Here is a 17,030-nt window from a genome sequence, read left to right on the forward strand (position 1 = left end):
GAAGTACCTATAAGATCAACCATTAAACTCTGAGCTACACAAAAAGCCTTCCCTAGGGAAACAGCACCAAAGCAGCAATTTAAACAACCACACACTCAAGTACTGGTTCCCACAGGAAGTTCCCCGTTAGAAGCAAAGGACAAAAAATTAGTTCCGGCCCAGGCACACCACCAGCACCTTGGGGCCTTCCTGGGAACCAAAGGCTTGGATCCGGGGACCAGACCCCACTCTCACTTCCAGGCAAACTGTGCCAGCACCTCGGGCCCGCCTGCCTGCCCAGGGTCCCAAAGCATGGAGAAGGGGACTGGACCTCTCTCCCACAACCAGGCACACCGTGCCAGCACCTCGGGGCCCGCCCAGTGACCTGAGGCAAGAAGGGGGACCAGACTTCTCTCCCACAACCAGGCACACCATGCCAGCACCTTGGAGCTCACCTGGGGACCCGAGGTATGGAGAAGGGGACCGGACCTCTCTCCCATGATCAGGCACACCTAGCCAGCACCTTGGGTCCTGCCCAGTGACCCGAGGTACGGAGCTGGGGACGAGACCCCCCTCCCCCAACCAGGCACACCAAGCCAGCTCCTTGGGTCCCACCTGGTGACCCGAGGCATGGAGAAGGGGACTGAACACACCTCCCACAACCTGGCACATGGCACCAGCGACTTGGGGCCTGCCTAAGAACCAGAGACATGGAGAAGGGGAACAGACACACCCCACAACCAGGCATACTGCCAGTGCCAAGGAGCATACCAGAAACAGCACCTCCATGTAGGTGGCCCACTGCAGCCTCCAAAATAACCATGGCTGCTGCGAAAGCAATTAGACACAAGTACCACACAAATGGTCCACCAACTACTGGAGTGCATTCACACAAAGAGAGTCACCAGCAGAATCAAAGAAAAGAAGAGGATGTCTCTTTCCACAAAGCCCATTTCAGAGTGACAGAAGCAGCATCTGCTCTATGATAATATTGGGGGACCCGATCACATCTCTCAGCATTGGACAGATCATCTAGGCAACAAATTAACAGAGTAACCATGATTCTTTCAGAAGTAGAGAAGAAATCTATGGTAATGAGAGGGGGGAGGAGGAGGGAATAGGGGAAGGGGAGAGATCAGACAAGGGGCATAAAGAATAATTATGATTTGTAACAATATACATATGCTAGTAATATTGATTTGATCAACATATCTCAATGTTCAACCCCCAAAATATGTATAATTGCTTTTGATTCAATAAATAAATTAAAACAACAACAACAACAACAAAAAAAAAAGGGCTTTGGGTTCTAAAGAAAGAGATGATTTGAATAGAAATAAAAATATCAAAATCAAAGCAAATTCTTTATAAAAATGTAAAAATTAAACAAATGTAAGACCAAAACATTAAAATTTCCAAGTGAGGTTCATAGGGAAAAAATCTGTAATTAAGATTCTAATGCCTACCCTATGTTTTGCTAACCCTGCATACAACAAACAGTGAGGTACTGGTACACATGTTAACAGGAATGAGGGAAAGGAAAGTGATAAGGAAAAACAAACACACCTCCAGTCTTACTCATATAAATTAAGACTTAACCTCGGACAAATACCACATGATCTCCCTTATATGTGGAATCTAAAATAGTCAAACTCATAAAAGCAGAGAGTAGAATGGTGGTTGCCAGGGACTGGGGAAAAGGAGAAATGGTCAAGATGTTGGTACAAAATTTCAGTTATGCAAGATGAAGAAGCTCTGGAGATCTAATGTACAGCAATGTTAACTATAGTTAACAATACTGTAATGTATACTTGAAATTTGCTATGAAAGTAGATCTTTTAAGTGTTCTTACTAAAGACAGAAAGAAAAAAGTAACTATGAGGTGATGAATATGTTAATTAGCTTGACTGTGGTGATTAATTCACAATGTATATATATTCAAAACGTCAAGCTGTATACCTTAAATATACAGTTTTGTCAATTAAACCTCAATAAAGCCAGGGAAAAAGTGCATTTTACCAATAAAGGTATGAAAAAACAATTTTTTTTTTTTTCCTTTTTTTGTCTTTTTTCGTGACCGGCAACGGATCACAACCCTCAGTGTCGCACCCGTACCGGACCGGGACCGGCAACGGGATCGCAACCCTCGGTGTTGCGCCCGCACGTCGCTCAGCCAGTGAGCGGCCGGTCTGTATGTGGGATACGAACCCTCGGCGGGAGCGCTGCTGCACTCCCAAGCGGCGCACTGTAGCAATGCGCCACTGGGCCGGCCCTGAAAAAATATTTTTTAAAAAAGGATTAACCAGATTAAGCAGATATGAATGGAGAACAATTATCTATGCTAAAGCATAGGTGGATTCATATGGTCACATAGGCAGTACACCTGTTCAAATCTCAGGAAGGAAAGTAAGCTTCCTCATGAACATCAAGCTTACAAAACAAAACAAAAACAAGCATTCTTTTATTTTTGAAACTCATCTCTGTGTTAAACCCTTTCTAAGCCTCAACACACATATGAGAAGAATACAGCAGTTGCTCACCTCTATGATAAGCAGTAGTAAACTAGAAAGTCTTGACTCTGCAGTCAGAAAATCTTGGACCCTGCCCCCAGCTTTACCATTTCCTAGATATATTACTTTGGGAAATTACTCTTTGAGCCTCAACTTTCTCATCTGAAAAACTGAGATAATTCCACCAACCTGTCAAGGTTGTGAGGAATAAATAAAGGCAACAGTATCTGTAAACCATGTAACATGATACCTAGAACTTAGCAGTACTCAGCAAGTATTAATTTTCCCTTCCTTTAATAAAAAAGCTCCTTTTTAAAGAAAAACTCCAAATTTGACTTTTTGTTATTGTCCTCACCTCTGCATTCCCAAGTATCTGCAGACATTCTTCATTAGGCCGAGGCTCCCTGGGAAGTTCAACTTCAGGATCCTGTGTTAGTAGCACCAATGGAGTATCAAGGAAGGAGGAGTTACCAACCACAAATGTTGCTCTGTTTGAGGTGTCACTTTCAGCCACTAAGGGTTTTATAACCTCAACTGTTCAAGAGATCAAAAGAAATCTCACAACACTAAACATAATTTTTAAGATGGACTCAATTTTTTGACAAATTGGCAATGGAAGAATTAAAAGTGAAGAGAATAAAAAATTACCTTTTCTTTCTCGGTTTATCACTGTCTCTTCCTCTATTGAATGAAATTTCTGGTTATTCTTGACCAGCATAGGTTCACGTCTACAACAATTGTCTGGATCTTTCTTCTGTGTCACTACAGGAGATGTGATAGGGTTTTTTAATGAGAGTGTAGATTCTGTCTCTGCTTGCTCAAAGAAGATGTACTTGACAGCCAGAAGGAGAGCTAAACTTAGGGTAATAACTTGTTCAATATCCATGCTGACCATCCTAAATAAAAGAAAGCAAATTAAAATGTTATTTACAAATATAAAAGGCACAACTTAAACTATATAGCTTAGACTGCTATGATTAATACAAAACAAAGTAGATTTCAGTTAACTTACTTAGAGAGATAAAACTGCCAGAGGGAAACACTTGGTTCAATTCTCTTTGACACATTTTCATCCAGTCCTAAAGAAACCTTAGAATTTTCTGCTGTACTGTTTTGAGAAGGATCAGCTATCCAGCGACTATGAGCATGAACAAGAACCAAGCCTAGAGACTGAAATAAAATTTTAAAAATTATGTATCCTCTTCAAATCATTGGAACCTAAATTTCTCATCCCTAGCAACTGGACAACCAGACACTTATTCCCGTGGCCTCCCCTTACCATGAAAAGAAAGTCCTCAAGCTTGGTATGTGATTAACTAAAGTGAAGTCCCCACTGAACTACTGAAAACATCCCGAAGAACACGTTTTCAAAGAGAGATAAAGTGGAGGAACTTGGGCCGGCCCGGTGGCGCACTGGAGAGCGCGCCGCTTGGGAGCGCGGCGGCGCTCCTGCCGAGGGTTTGGATCCCATGTGGAAACCGGTTCCCGCTCACTGGGTGAGTGCGGTGCGGGCGCAACACCGAGGGTTGCGATCCCGTTGCCGGTCCCCGGTACGGGCGCGACACCAAGGGTTGTGATCCCGTTACTGGTCAGTAAAAAAGATAAAAAGGAAAAAAAAAAGTGGAGGAACTTGAAAAATCTGTTTAGAGGAGAAAGACTAATAAAGACCAAGAGCCTCAAAGAAATGAAGAACAAGTTAAGAAAAACAAGGAGGGTGAAATATAATTGAAAGAGCCAAAAATTATAGAAAGCAAACAGGAAGAGAATAAAAAAAAACAATCAAAAAAGAATAACATTGAAACTGAAGATACTGAGAGAGAATAAAACTATGTCATTACCATAATCATCTTGACCCTCTGAGTTACAGGATTTGGTTTATTTTCTTCTTCTTCTAAAACTCGGGCAAAATGGCTGAGCTGCCAAATTGGATGACCCTCACGGCTTTCCCGCGAAAGCTACAAAAGTAAGTCATTGTTATATTAGAAGGTACTGATTCTGTTTAGGTGAACTGAAATAATGAGAAATATTACTCTTCTACTAATACCATAAGCAAGAATTGCTCTCACCTCTAATACCAAGGACACACAAGCTGGGAAAAAGGTCATGAACACAAAGTAGTTGGCAAGAACTGACATGCAGCCAAAGCAGCACATAATTTCAAGTTGACGCACCCCTGCTTAGAGAAAAATAAAATGTATATGTAGTAACGTATATGTATTTTTGATGCTGCATTTATCACAAGGGCTCTTCCTGCAGGTAGACAAATACATGAGAATATTAGTACATTAAGCTCTTTTCCATCCACTGACAATTGAACTAGCAACTCCAAGGTGATGCCAAGCCTTAGAAAACAGGAATAACTAAGGAACTCTAAGTCTCTCAAGGGTATAGAGCTTGTCCTCTTCCATGTCCCCAACATCACAATGACAGGCACAGTGGTAGTGTTTAATACATATCTGATAAACAAATGCATTTCCAATCTGCCTTTATCAAACAATAGTAGCTTGTTTGGAGACAAGGTATAGATCACAGGCTGCTCTAATGGAGTAAAACCACCCACAGTCATCCTATTGACCTAATCCCACTTGTTACCACAAAAGCAATTCAACTGTAACAAAGAACTTTTTATAAAAGTAGAACATACTGCCAGTTATGCCATTTTTGATACAGTGTCATAATAAATATTTTTTGTGTTCCACTAAATTCTAATTTCAATATAACCTCTATGGTGCCTAATGAAATTCTTACAATTTTGGTTACTTCACTGATCTGTTTGAAAAGTATGATGCAAAATGTCGATTCAAGATTAAAAATTAATAAATATTCCACTACAAAATTTTTAAGGTATCATTTGGTAATCTCAAATAAAAGACAATAGAATTATAGAGGCTGGAAAAGACCTCAGATTACCAAATCCTGCTCTTTCACTTCACAAATAAACTTGAGTATAATATAAAACATATTTCTGATGTTACTTAAATATAAAAATGCTTTAAAATATTATAATTATTCCATTTTCCTATAAAAACTGCTAACATGAATAACTAATACCAAAAACTCAGTTATATTTTATTTTCTAAATTAAGAATCTGACTGAATAACAGAAGTATACACTGTATTTTTTAAAAATTCAAAATTGGGGCCGAGCCCGTGGTGCACTTGGGAGAGTGCAGCGCTGGGAGCGCAGCAGCGCTCCCGCCACGGGTTCGGATCCTATATAGGGATGACCGGTGCGCTCACAGCGCTCACTGGCTGAGCGCAGTGCAGCCGGTCTCAAAAAGGACCAAAAAAAAATTCAAAATTGATTACTCTCAAACGTGGACTTTCAAGAGACTAAAAATTTACAATAGAAGCATTATGAACAAACCTACATTTCAAACAACAGCTGAATATAATCTTTTCAAACTCGAGACCATGGAAACTACACTTGACCAGTGCTTTCACATCTTGACTATCTACTGTTTCTCTCTGCACAGCAGTAACTCCTGTTGTTGCCCTATGTTCTCCCAGTACTCTTCCTGACTGTACCAAAGTCTCTCAATACCACTCTGTTATTACACAGAGACAGCACCAATCCATATACTTCCAAAAAGCTAAGACTTTTTCTTTCTGTACTGGCTTTTTCAAAGAGTACTTCCTAGTTAATACTATGTGTTAAATCTATCCTTTCTTTCTACTCTAAACCATACAATTTCTGTATAGCTGTAAATGTCTCCTCACTGGCTTCTCCACCTATAAATCTAATCACTTCCTTTGTCCACTTTTCTGACCATATCATGACAAAACTCATCACCCTACTGCTTTCCACATCAGTTTTAAATGAATAATCGTTTGTTTCATGGCCCATTACGACTTCCTGGCTAATCCTCTTCATTTTCGCATATACTCTTTTGCTTGAATAAAATCACAAAGATATGTTTTCACCTGATCAACATTTTTCTTGAATGTAGTGATGGTTACATGACTGTATCTTTTTCAAAACTCATAAAATTGTACCCCCTCAAATGTGAATTTTAAGGCATGTAAATAATTTAGAAAAAAAATATTTTCTTTGCTACATAAAATTTTTGTTGAATGACAACAAATTGTTAAATAATCAGTTTTCCCTCAGAAAGTTAGAAAAAATATTACATATTTAATACACTACCTAGTGAAGAGATCTCCACTAATTACAACCAACTCACAGATAATTTACTTCTGAAAAAATGAGGACCCTTATTGAGGGCTCTAAGGCACCAGGAAATTCACTAGAACTGTAGTTAACTAAGTATGGTCTTCATGAGAAAACCATAAAATCTAGTCCTAATGATTAGGAAACCTCCACAACAGCATGATATACTCATCCTGGCAAATTTCCATGGCAGGCCATAATTTTTATACTATATGATGGAGTCCTATATTTGATATTTAATATCTTAATTCTTCACTATCCAATTAAGGATGAGGAAACATAATGTGTAGAGGCTAATATGTTGGTTACTTGCTAAGATGTACTGTTTACTATATAATTAAATCTTCCCAACCACCTTACTTGGTGGATCGAACTCAGCTCTGTCCAGGAATTGCAAGAGTGTCTACTACATGACAATTAAAACACAAGGGACCAAGTCACTAACTTAGTCTAGGAGCTAAAAGGCACTTTCCAGACCAGCTCTGGAATACAATCTTGGTTAAAAGCTAAACAACAAAAACACAACAGATAAAGTGGAACACAAAAAGAGAAGATGGCAAAAGTGAAAAATAAATCAGTAACCTGCTATTAAGGTTTCACCATAGCAAACAGACACAAAGTCAGATAAACCCACACACTAAAACAATTTTAAAAATTTAAGAGTAATTTAAAAGTCAGAATTTAATAACAAACAATGTAAATCCAAGATGTTCTTTTTTCTCTTTAGTGACATTCTTATTTTAAAATATATGAAAAATTGCTTACAAACCTGACATGGTACCAACTCCAATCACAAGACATTCAACAAGAGCATCAAGGGTGAACGTGGGACCTAGAATTGCCATTCCACGAGCAATATTTTCCCTTACTTCATCCTAAAACGGACAAAACATAGCAATGCGGGCAAGGTACAAAATAACTTTTAAAAATGTTAAAGAGCATCCTAAGTCTTATACTAAATCTAATTTACTACTCAAAGAATAAAATATTCAGTATAAGACTAATGGTTGTTTGAGATACAAAGTGTGGTATAACAGAGAGGATTAAAAAAATCATATTTTTTAATATTATAAATATATATTATATAATAAAATATATATTATAAAATAAGTCATATTTTATATATATACATATATATATATATATATATTCTTTTTATTTTTTATTTATTTATTTTTTTAATACAGTGACCCGCTTCCCTTTCCACTGAATGAGATATTTCATTTCTTGGGAATAGTCCTTTGAGGTGGTACTTTAAATCTGTCATTTAAATCCCACATAATGAAATCCTACAACATTTTATGTTTTGGCCACCATTGATAGAAAAACTTAGTTGCAGGGCCGGCCCGGTGGCGCACTCGGTAGAGTGCGGCGCTTGGGAGCGTGGCGGCGCTCCCGCCGAGGGTTCGGATCCCATATAGAGACCGGTCCACTCACTGGTTGAGCGCAGTGCGGGCACGACACCGAGGGTTGCGATCCCGTTACCAGTCACAAAAAAAGACAAAAAGGAAAAAAAATAAAAAAAGAAAAACTTAGTTGCAAATTTTTTATGAGATCATGTTAGTATAAAATATAAATCATTTGCTCGTCAATATGCTCAAATGATCATAAACATTCATCAATACATAATCAGGGCAGAACTACGTGCAATTTTATACTCAAAATACTCTAATGCAAGATTGTTAAAAATGTTAGGTTCTTTAAAGTGACTAATGAGTATCAAGATAAAACTTAAAGTGGGAAATAATGCTAGTGTTAATTCAAGGGGTTAAAAAATAAATCTACCCTGATGCTTTCTTCTATTAGATCCTGTCCTGCTCCCTAATATGTTTCACTAGGTAGATACTCTTGTTTATATAAAAGTCATATTACCATACATAGTTTCTAAAAACCTTCAAAAAGAAAAATTAGTTTGGGTGCTCTTACTGGCCAGCTGCCAAAAAGAAAAACAAACAAAGGAAAATGAGGAAGAAGATTCCAAATTCCAGCAGCCATGTGCCTTGGATTGAATGCCCCCCCCCAAACTTAACCCCCAAGGTGACAATATCACAGATTCCAAATTCCAGCAGCCATGTGCCTTGGATTGAATGCCCCCCCCCAAACTTAACCCCCACGGTGACAATATTAAGAGGGTGGGAAATACTATTATGGTAATTGAAAGGTGGGGCCTTGAAGAGGTGATTAGATTGCAAGACCATGCCATAATGAATGGATTAAAAATGATGGTCAGGTGCATGGTTCTGAGGGCTTTAAAAAGAATGAGGTTTCTCTCTCTCTGCTCCACCATTTTCACAGTGTGATACTCTGCCATCACCAACACCACCACCACCAAGACCATCACCAAATGTGTTCCCTGGACTCTGGACTTCCTAGCCTCCAAAAATGTAAGAAATAAATTTCATTTTCTTTATAAGTTACCCAATTCCAGGTAGTTTGTTATAAGCAACAGAAACGGACTAATACACTATAGAATTATAATTGAGTCATTAGATAAATGGGACTGTTCTCGGAGCCTTATGAAGACCAGTATTAGGACTTAAGAATTAAACTTAATCAGGCAATTCCTGAACCTTGGGCTATGAAGAGATTCTATGAATGCTATTAATGTAAAAAGGAGTACTATTACTTTCCTTTCTTATTAATAATACTTACCTGTGAGTTGGAACTGAGGGCAAACTTTGCTAATGCACTCGCTCTGGAAAGGTCAATCAAAAGTAGGAAAAAGGGCAAAGCTTCACTGGAAAAAAATGCAAGAGAATCAGGCACATTTAACAGGAGAAATAATACAGTTTTAAAAAATCCTTTTTAAAACAAAACTTTTTTCTGCCACACATTGAATGATCCTTTAGTATGTTTACCTTTGTGTGAACCAAAAGGTATACCCTGTACTTTTTTTGGCATCCTCATAGATAAACATAACAGTTGCTCAAAATATTTGTTAAAAATATTTTTCTTGTTAAAATGTAAATATATTTACAACTGAAACACCTTTTGATAATTTTATGGCAAAATATTATCCTTAGTAAAAAAACATCTCCTTGAATTAGCATAGGGGAAAAAGGAGAATATATAAAAATTTTTTTCATTAATCACTACTATGGAAGGATAAACTAAAACTTCCTGGAGAGCAAATTGGCACTGTTAACACTAAAAAGCTCTTAAAAGAAAAAAAAAAGAAAGCAAAGCTCTCAAAAGCAAAGCTCCTGTCCCACTCCTAGAAATGTATCCTAAGCAAATGATTATGAATATGAACAAAAATTTAGCCATGAAGATATTCATCACAGTGTTGTTTTAGTGGAGAAAAGTAAATAACTAATCTAAAACTAAATAACCTAACAATCTAAAATTAGAGGATTAATTAACCACAAAGGATTCATACACCATTGTATAGAATACTACACAGACACTAAAAGCAATTTAGTTTAACAGTAAGGACATGTAAAGATGTTGATAAACTATTATTAGCATAAAGAAATCATAAAATAGTACATATAGTACAATCTCAGATATTTTCGTTAAGTATAAAAAAAAGTGGGAAAGGATATATACCAAAATGTTAAGTTATTAATTAACAGTAATTTAAAAATTATTAAAACAGCTAATAGTAAGATTACATCAAAATTTCCCTATATTTTTTACACTTTTGAAAATCTATACATTATCTTTATGGCATGGGGAAGAAAAGTTCTTAAAAATGTATTTTGAAAGAAAGTAAAGTTAGGCTTTAAATACTTACTTCAAACCTGTCAATTCTTTATCTAAGAAGTGAATGACAACTGTACTGAAGACAAAACTTGAGAAAATTGTGAAGAGGCCAGCAATACCTAAAATGACAAAATTGAAACCTGAAAAAAACTTTACCCTTTATTATACAAATAATAATTTTAACCTCATATAATATTCTGAGATAAACAACATTATTTTTCTCCAGATATTTAAGGTCTCAAATTTCAGAAAGGCTAATTTCCAACAATTAGAAAGGAAACTATTAAATGCATGCAGCACACTTTCAGCAATACATACATTTCCAAACACATGATTCCAACAAACAAGTTTATTTCCACAGCAAATCAAAAATCTGATTGCACACAAAAAAGATAAATATATCAAAGTATTACCCAAAATATATTTTGATCCAAGTTGACGTAAATTCTGGAACTGGAAGTAAATATACAGGATTGCTATGCATCGTGTTATTGTCAGAATTATAATGTCACTGCTCAAAACATCCTATTGAGAGAGATAGAAAAGAAAACTCCAATAGCTTTAGCGTTTAAAACAAGCAATGAAAAATAAGAATTTTTATTTTGTATGTGTTATTAATTTACATATTATCATGAGAATATAAAAGTAGGCACAATAAAAGTGCAATAAAAACATCAAACATACAAATCAAAAATTAAATCCAATTTTTAAACAATCAACCATGGTAAGCCAATATATCATCACAAGCATTTTTCACCATTAGTTACTTATAAAAGATATATTTCTCAAATAAAGCCAATTACACTCCTTTATGTAGAAAAGGCAAAAGAAAAGTATTTCTGGTACATTTCCATACCACGTAAGTAAACAAAAATTTTAAGTTCACGAATACTAAAATGAAGATTTTACTCATAACTTTTTGGGGGCCATATAAGATCTCTTTAGAAATTAAAAATGCAACTGACTTTAGTCAATTTCAAATTAATTTCACTAACCTCTTCAAACTTTGGACACTCATAATTCCAACCACAGATCTTATCGTTACCAGTAAACATGTTCATGGACATCATACAGATGGTCAGTGTCACTGTCCCCACTATTACTTCCCAGGGATGGGAGGCCACAAAGAGGCCATGCATTCGGAAAAGTCTTGACAACATTGGAGCTACAGAATCCTTGGACCCTGGAAGGAATATCAAACATGAACACTTAATACATGGTTCACTATATTTTTAGGAAGACTGTAAGGAAAAGTGTGCTGTAAACCCTGTTTTGTATACACAGTGTCCTGTACATATAACTATTCAATAGTATTCCTTATCATTCTGAAAAATAATTATAAAATTAAATTAAGAGGGTTCTGTTATTACTCCTTACTCAAACACTTAAATCCTTTATTATTCACTGACAACCAGCTTAAAAGCAGCCATTTCTTAACAATTGCATGAATCCAAGCATTTAAAATTAAACTAAATAAATATCTCAGCCCTTGTTATCTGAGCCAAGGAGGAGAGCAATAAAGCAGAAAACAAAAGTGAGAAACAATTCACCTTTTCTAATTACCCAGATAAAACTCATAAAAGCACCCTCTTTGTCATCCACATTCTGGTGACACGAAGAATCTACTTGTTGAGTGTCCTGTAAATCATGTTAATTTATAAGCTCCTCAAGGGCAGGGACCCATTACACTTTTTTGCTCTGTTAAACATACGGCAGTATGTCACTAGCAAAATGATATTTAACAAACCTTCCTAATTCTGCCATCACCACAGAAGAGTCTTTTCCGACAGATGTTTCTACATTAATAAAAAAGGAGTAAGAATTTTGCTGTGGTGGCTGCTTTCTTCTACTAGAATCATCAGTAATAGGGCCAGAAGACCAATCGAAAAGCATTAGACGTGAAAAGCTCTCAACTTCCACAGCTAATAAGCAAACAGGAGTAGAAGAGGATGGCTGGCTGAAGTATATGCCTGTAGCATTCAAAAAAATTTCCAATAGAACAGATAGAAGATTTTGATCTGACTACCATGACTAAATATCCTCATGTTTGCTGGCTAAATAATAATAATAATTTTGATATTGTGATTTTGAAAAAAAATCTTATATAGCCATCGGTCTTTACAAAGGAACTTGCAAGCCTTACTTCTTGCACTAAAATTAGTGCCAATGATAAAGCATAATAATTGCCCATAAAAATAAACTGAAATTAAGATTTATAATAAGTCCACTGATTGCCAATTTATCAAGAATTCAAACGAATCTCTCATTTAGTAATAACTAAGAAAGTGATTCATCTATTGGGTACAGAAAATAAAAAGGCAACAAATTAAGTAAAAGAAAGCATTCATCGGGCCGGCCCGGTGGCGCACTGGCTAGTGCGCCGCTTGGGAAGCGCGGCGGCGCTCCCGCCCGAGCGTTCGGATCCCACATACAGACCGGCTCCTGCTCACGGGCTGAGCGAGGCACGGGAGCAACACCGAGGCTTGCGATCCCGTTGCCGGTCCCCAGTCCGGTACGGGGGCAACACTGAGGGTTGTGATCCGTTGCCGGACACGGACAAGGAAAAAAGACAAAAGACAAAAAAAAAAAAAAAAAAAAAAAAAAAAAAAAAAAGAAAGCATTCATCTACCTAAGGATTAGGAGAAAGGAAAAAAAGAGTAGCTTTTAGGAACCTAAGCAATTATCAAGTGTCATCTCACACTGCATCACCCTATATTCTCTACATTTCAACCATACCAAGCCACCAGCTAGATAAGTGGTTTTCCTTCTGTACATCACAACCTTTCTTCACTGAATCAATTAGATCATAAAATCAATTTTGTAAGAACAAACTTTTGAAAATATACTAGAAAATAATAATATAAAAAATAACTGTTGGGTAAGACATGTAGTATGGGTAGGTATTATTTCCTGAAACTTCATGTTTCATGAAACCATACATATATGACAGTGTGTTCTGGCTTCCAACAGTTATGTATTTCTTACTGCAGGTTACAATTTTAAAAGGCTGGCAGTCACTAAGGGATATAATGTGGCACGCAATTGCCTGTGTTTACTCACGCTTTTTCAAACTTCCATCCTGAGTCTTATTTATCATTTTACCCTCCAGCTCCTGGCACTTTATATATAGCACTGCGCAACAAATACCTGCTACATTTTTTAAAAATTCTTAAATTATAGTAGCATGCATTTTATTGACACATCTTGCAACAGACATAAAGACGACTTTTTTTTTAAGGCATCTAGATATGGATGTAACCCATCCCCTTCAGTTAAAGGCCAAATGCACAGCATTCAGGGAACACATTAATGGGGGATGGTGGGGGGGATTTCATTTTTTATATTATCCTGGAAAAGGACAAAAACAAAATAATGTACTTTCTATTAAATTAGTAGGGACTTGGAATGAAAGTCCTGAAAAGCTTTAATCATATCTTATTTTAAACTCTAGGTAATTACAACCAAAAGCCTCATAAAGAGGCTAAATTTTCATGATGGTGTTCTATCACATAACTTCTTTCTTATATTTAAAACAAAACTGTACAAACTGGTCTCAAAGATCAACTAGCATCAATGTTCCTGAAAGTGAATTAACTACATGTTTCAAAACTAGGTCAAAATTTTTTCTAACCCCAACACACACATGTTCCTGAAAGTGAATTAACTACATGTTTCAAAACTAGGTCAAAATTTTTTCTAACCCCAATCCACACACACACACACACACAAAAACCCTTCAATTCAGATTATTCCTATCAAATTAATATTATTCATCACTATTAAAAATTTAAGTGGAATTAAAATCTGAGCTGCTACAAGGAAGGAACCCCAATCTGATCACAAATTGGTTTAGCATGACAAACCCATAACTATACATTAAACACATTATGTTTCCCTCAAAATTTCAAGGTGGCATTGTCAATTCTGTGACATTTTTTTCTTAGGTATAAAGTCATCTTTGCAACATTCAGGGAAAAGATTATACATGATCCTGTGAGCCACCTCCAAACAGAAAACCACACCTGTTTGGAAATACACACTAAGCAATCATATGAAGGTGTGTCAAAAGTAACCATAATTATAAACAATCCCATTTCTCATGAGCACCCTCCCCATTTCCCCGCGATTATGCAAAGCATTTACATGCCATAGAATCCAATCTTCTTTCTATATCAGCAGTTGCAAGTGGCACTGGCAGGCTACAGGATAGCTCTTGCAAACTGAATAGACAGTATTTATGCCATGCTGCAATAAAAATAAATTTTACTTAAAGAAAACAAGGTAAATAGGCAACGTATGCCTTGCTTATCCAGACTGAAGTATGCTGTATACTTTTCACTTTTCACAGATTCTTTAAAAGAACGGATAACTTAAAATCACTGGAATCCTTAAACTCTAATTCAATCTGCAACAGAAACCACCTACCATGGCCAACTGCTGAAAAGGATGCTTTGGCACCCTATCCTGATTATTTCTTCCCATGCTTTGGCACCCTATCCTGATTACTTCTTCCCACTCAGCACTCCTCCTGTGTTACATATTCCAGTATTTGACTATATGCTATTTTACACTGCTCTCAAATTAATGTGTACATTTTGTCTCTTTGAAGGCAAGAACCATGTCTTACCATTATAGTCATTTTTAATCCTAACAGGATCTAGCAGTCTGCTGCTCAACCTCGTATCTAGGGTGGAAAAAAAATCCTGCTCTGGAAATCAGAAACCTAGATTCTATACCCAATTTTATTGCATGCTATCTGTTTGTAAGTCACATCTCCTCTCTTCATTCACTTAGGAAGCTAGAGTTCCAAAGTTCTCTGACAAAGACAAATATTAAGTGGAACCATATGAACTGCTATATTTGTAGGTAAAAAATAGTCAAATCTCAAATATTGGCAATATTATAAGAGGGTCAACCTCAATAGATATTGATTCCATATGGTGGCTATCTATCTATGGTCTAGAGACGAGACCATAAAAGAATAAAAAGAGTGAGCACTTGCACACACACACATTCATCTTCAAATGGTCATGCCACACAAACGACAATTTTCATGCTAACGCTGTAATCTATGCACAATTTTTTTAACCTCCATGTTATCAATTCCCATTTGTCACTAATGCCAAGTTTATCATAAGTTACGAAAAGACACTACAACAAAGAAAGCCTGCAAAATCCAGTCTATCCCCAAATTACACTCTTTTGTTAGATGATCTCTAAATTATAAAATGCTTTTCATCTCACGGAGGGAAAAATAAATACACAAGTAAACAACAACCAAAAAAATACATTCTACCTTGTGAGATGCTGAAATTATGCACGATTATTTAGTATGGCCCAGAAACAAATGTTTCCTGTGATCTGTAAGGAGATCCAAGATATCCAAGAAGGCATATCCTCAAATCCTCAACTACTTCAAGTGACCATTTAAGATGGAGTATATCAACCTCCTCCCTACCGCAGAAATTCACTCTCCTATATTTGAACCTCCAGGGTATGTTTTCCTAATCCAAACAAAATAATTCCAAAAAACCTAGTGTTTTGACTAAATGACATCAGCATCAAGGAGACCAGGTCCCTTAGGAAAAAAAAGAAAAAGAATGATCTTTTGAGTCCTTGGGTGAGTCCCAACATTGGGCTCGCATCCTCCCAACCCGTTCTCACGGAAATAACCGGACACATCTACACCGACCCACGGTTCTTTCAAGGCTCTGAGTTAGTTAGCAGCATTTACGGAGATCTCCCCCGTCACTTACAAGGAAGATGCTGACGAACAGCAGCGCCTGGGTGTGAACGCCTGGACCCCGCAGGCGCTTCTCCCGTCCCCTCCGCGGGCTGTCGGCCCGACCGCCCCCAGGCCCCCAGCATTCCTCCAATCAAGGGGCCTTCGAGGTCACCCTGCATGGCACCCTTTCCACCCCGATGACCGTGACTACGCGGCCAGCACTGCCTACTTCAGACAGGGCCAGCGAACGTGGCTACACCCCGCGGGTGCGCGATGGTGACGGCAGTCACGGATGGGCTGGACCGCCGCTCGCCCCCCAGCTCCCAAGCAGTGGTGCCGGCCGCCGCTCGGCTCGCCGGGCCTCAAGGACGTCTCGCAGTCCCCGCGGGACTGGGCCGCCACACCCAAAAAGCACAACCGCGGCTCCCGCCAGGTCCGCAGGTCCTGTCGACAGCCACTTCGCAGGGCCGGGAGAAGCTCGAGAGCCGCCACCAACATGGCCCAAATCCCGCTCCCACCCACCGCGGCCCCGGTCCCCCTTTGTGGCCACCAGCAGCCTCACCTCCCGATCTCACTAGAGGCCACCAAAGCCGGGCGCCGGCACTCCGCCTGTCTCCAGCCAACGGAGACGCGAAGCGGAAGGAACCCTCGCCTTGCGCACGCCCGGAGCCGACCGAGCCTACGACCAATAAGCGAGGATCGTCCGATCGCCTAGCCAATCATCGGAAGGCTGCTCGGCCTGACGGCGCCTACGTCACGAACGGTCGCCTTAACAACCGCCCACAGCTCTCACCAGGGCCGAGAACTGGCACCGCACGATCTCTCACCATGGCTCGGCCAACCAATAGCTAGTCGAGGCCCAGCACTAGGACCTGCCTATTGGCCCAAGAGCCGTGGGGGCGCAAGCATGGAAGCTGCCGAGGCGAGAGCTATAGGAGAT

At 38.4% G+C, this 17,030-nt stretch overlaps 1 protein-coding gene across 1 annotated transcript in view; it reads right to left on the reverse strand.

Moving 5' to 3' along the window:
• Positions 1–16,777, reverse strand: part of HMGCR (3-hydroxy-3-methylglutaryl-CoA reductase) — a 27,905-nt gene extending 11,128 nt beyond the window's left edge. Inside the window, exons 1-11 of the mRNA XM_008582504.1 lie at positions 16,653–16,777; positions 11,361–11,548; positions 10,779–10,890; positions 10,397–10,484; positions 9,313–9,397; positions 7,430–7,535; positions 4,556–4,662; positions 4,328–4,444; positions 3,502–3,659; positions 3,138–3,385; positions 2,845–3,023 (exon numbers count right to left, since the gene is read on the reverse strand). Coding sequence (XP_008580726.1) covers positions 2,845–3,023; positions 3,138–3,385; positions 3,502–3,659; positions 4,328–4,444; positions 4,556–4,662; positions 7,430–7,535; positions 9,313–9,397; positions 10,397–10,484; positions 10,779–10,890; positions 11,361–11,525 — 1,365 coding nt within the window. The 5' untranslated portion in view covers positions 11,526–11,548; positions 16,653–16,777. The remainder of the gene's footprint in view (positions 1–2,844; positions 3,024–3,137; positions 3,386–3,501; positions 3,660–4,327; positions 4,445–4,555; positions 4,663–7,429; positions 7,536–9,312; positions 9,398–10,396; positions 10,485–10,778; positions 10,891–11,360; positions 11,549–16,652) is intronic.
• Between the last annotated feature and the right edge of the window lie 253 nt (positions 16,778–17,030).

Source organism: Galeopterus variegatus, unplaced genomic scaffold (genome assembly GCF_000696425.1).
Source record: "Galeopterus variegatus unplaced genomic scaffold, G_variegatus-3.0.2 Scaffold2649, whole genome shotgun sequence".
NCBI lineage: Eukaryota > Metazoa > Chordata > Mammalia > Dermoptera > Cynocephalidae > Galeopterus > Galeopterus variegatus.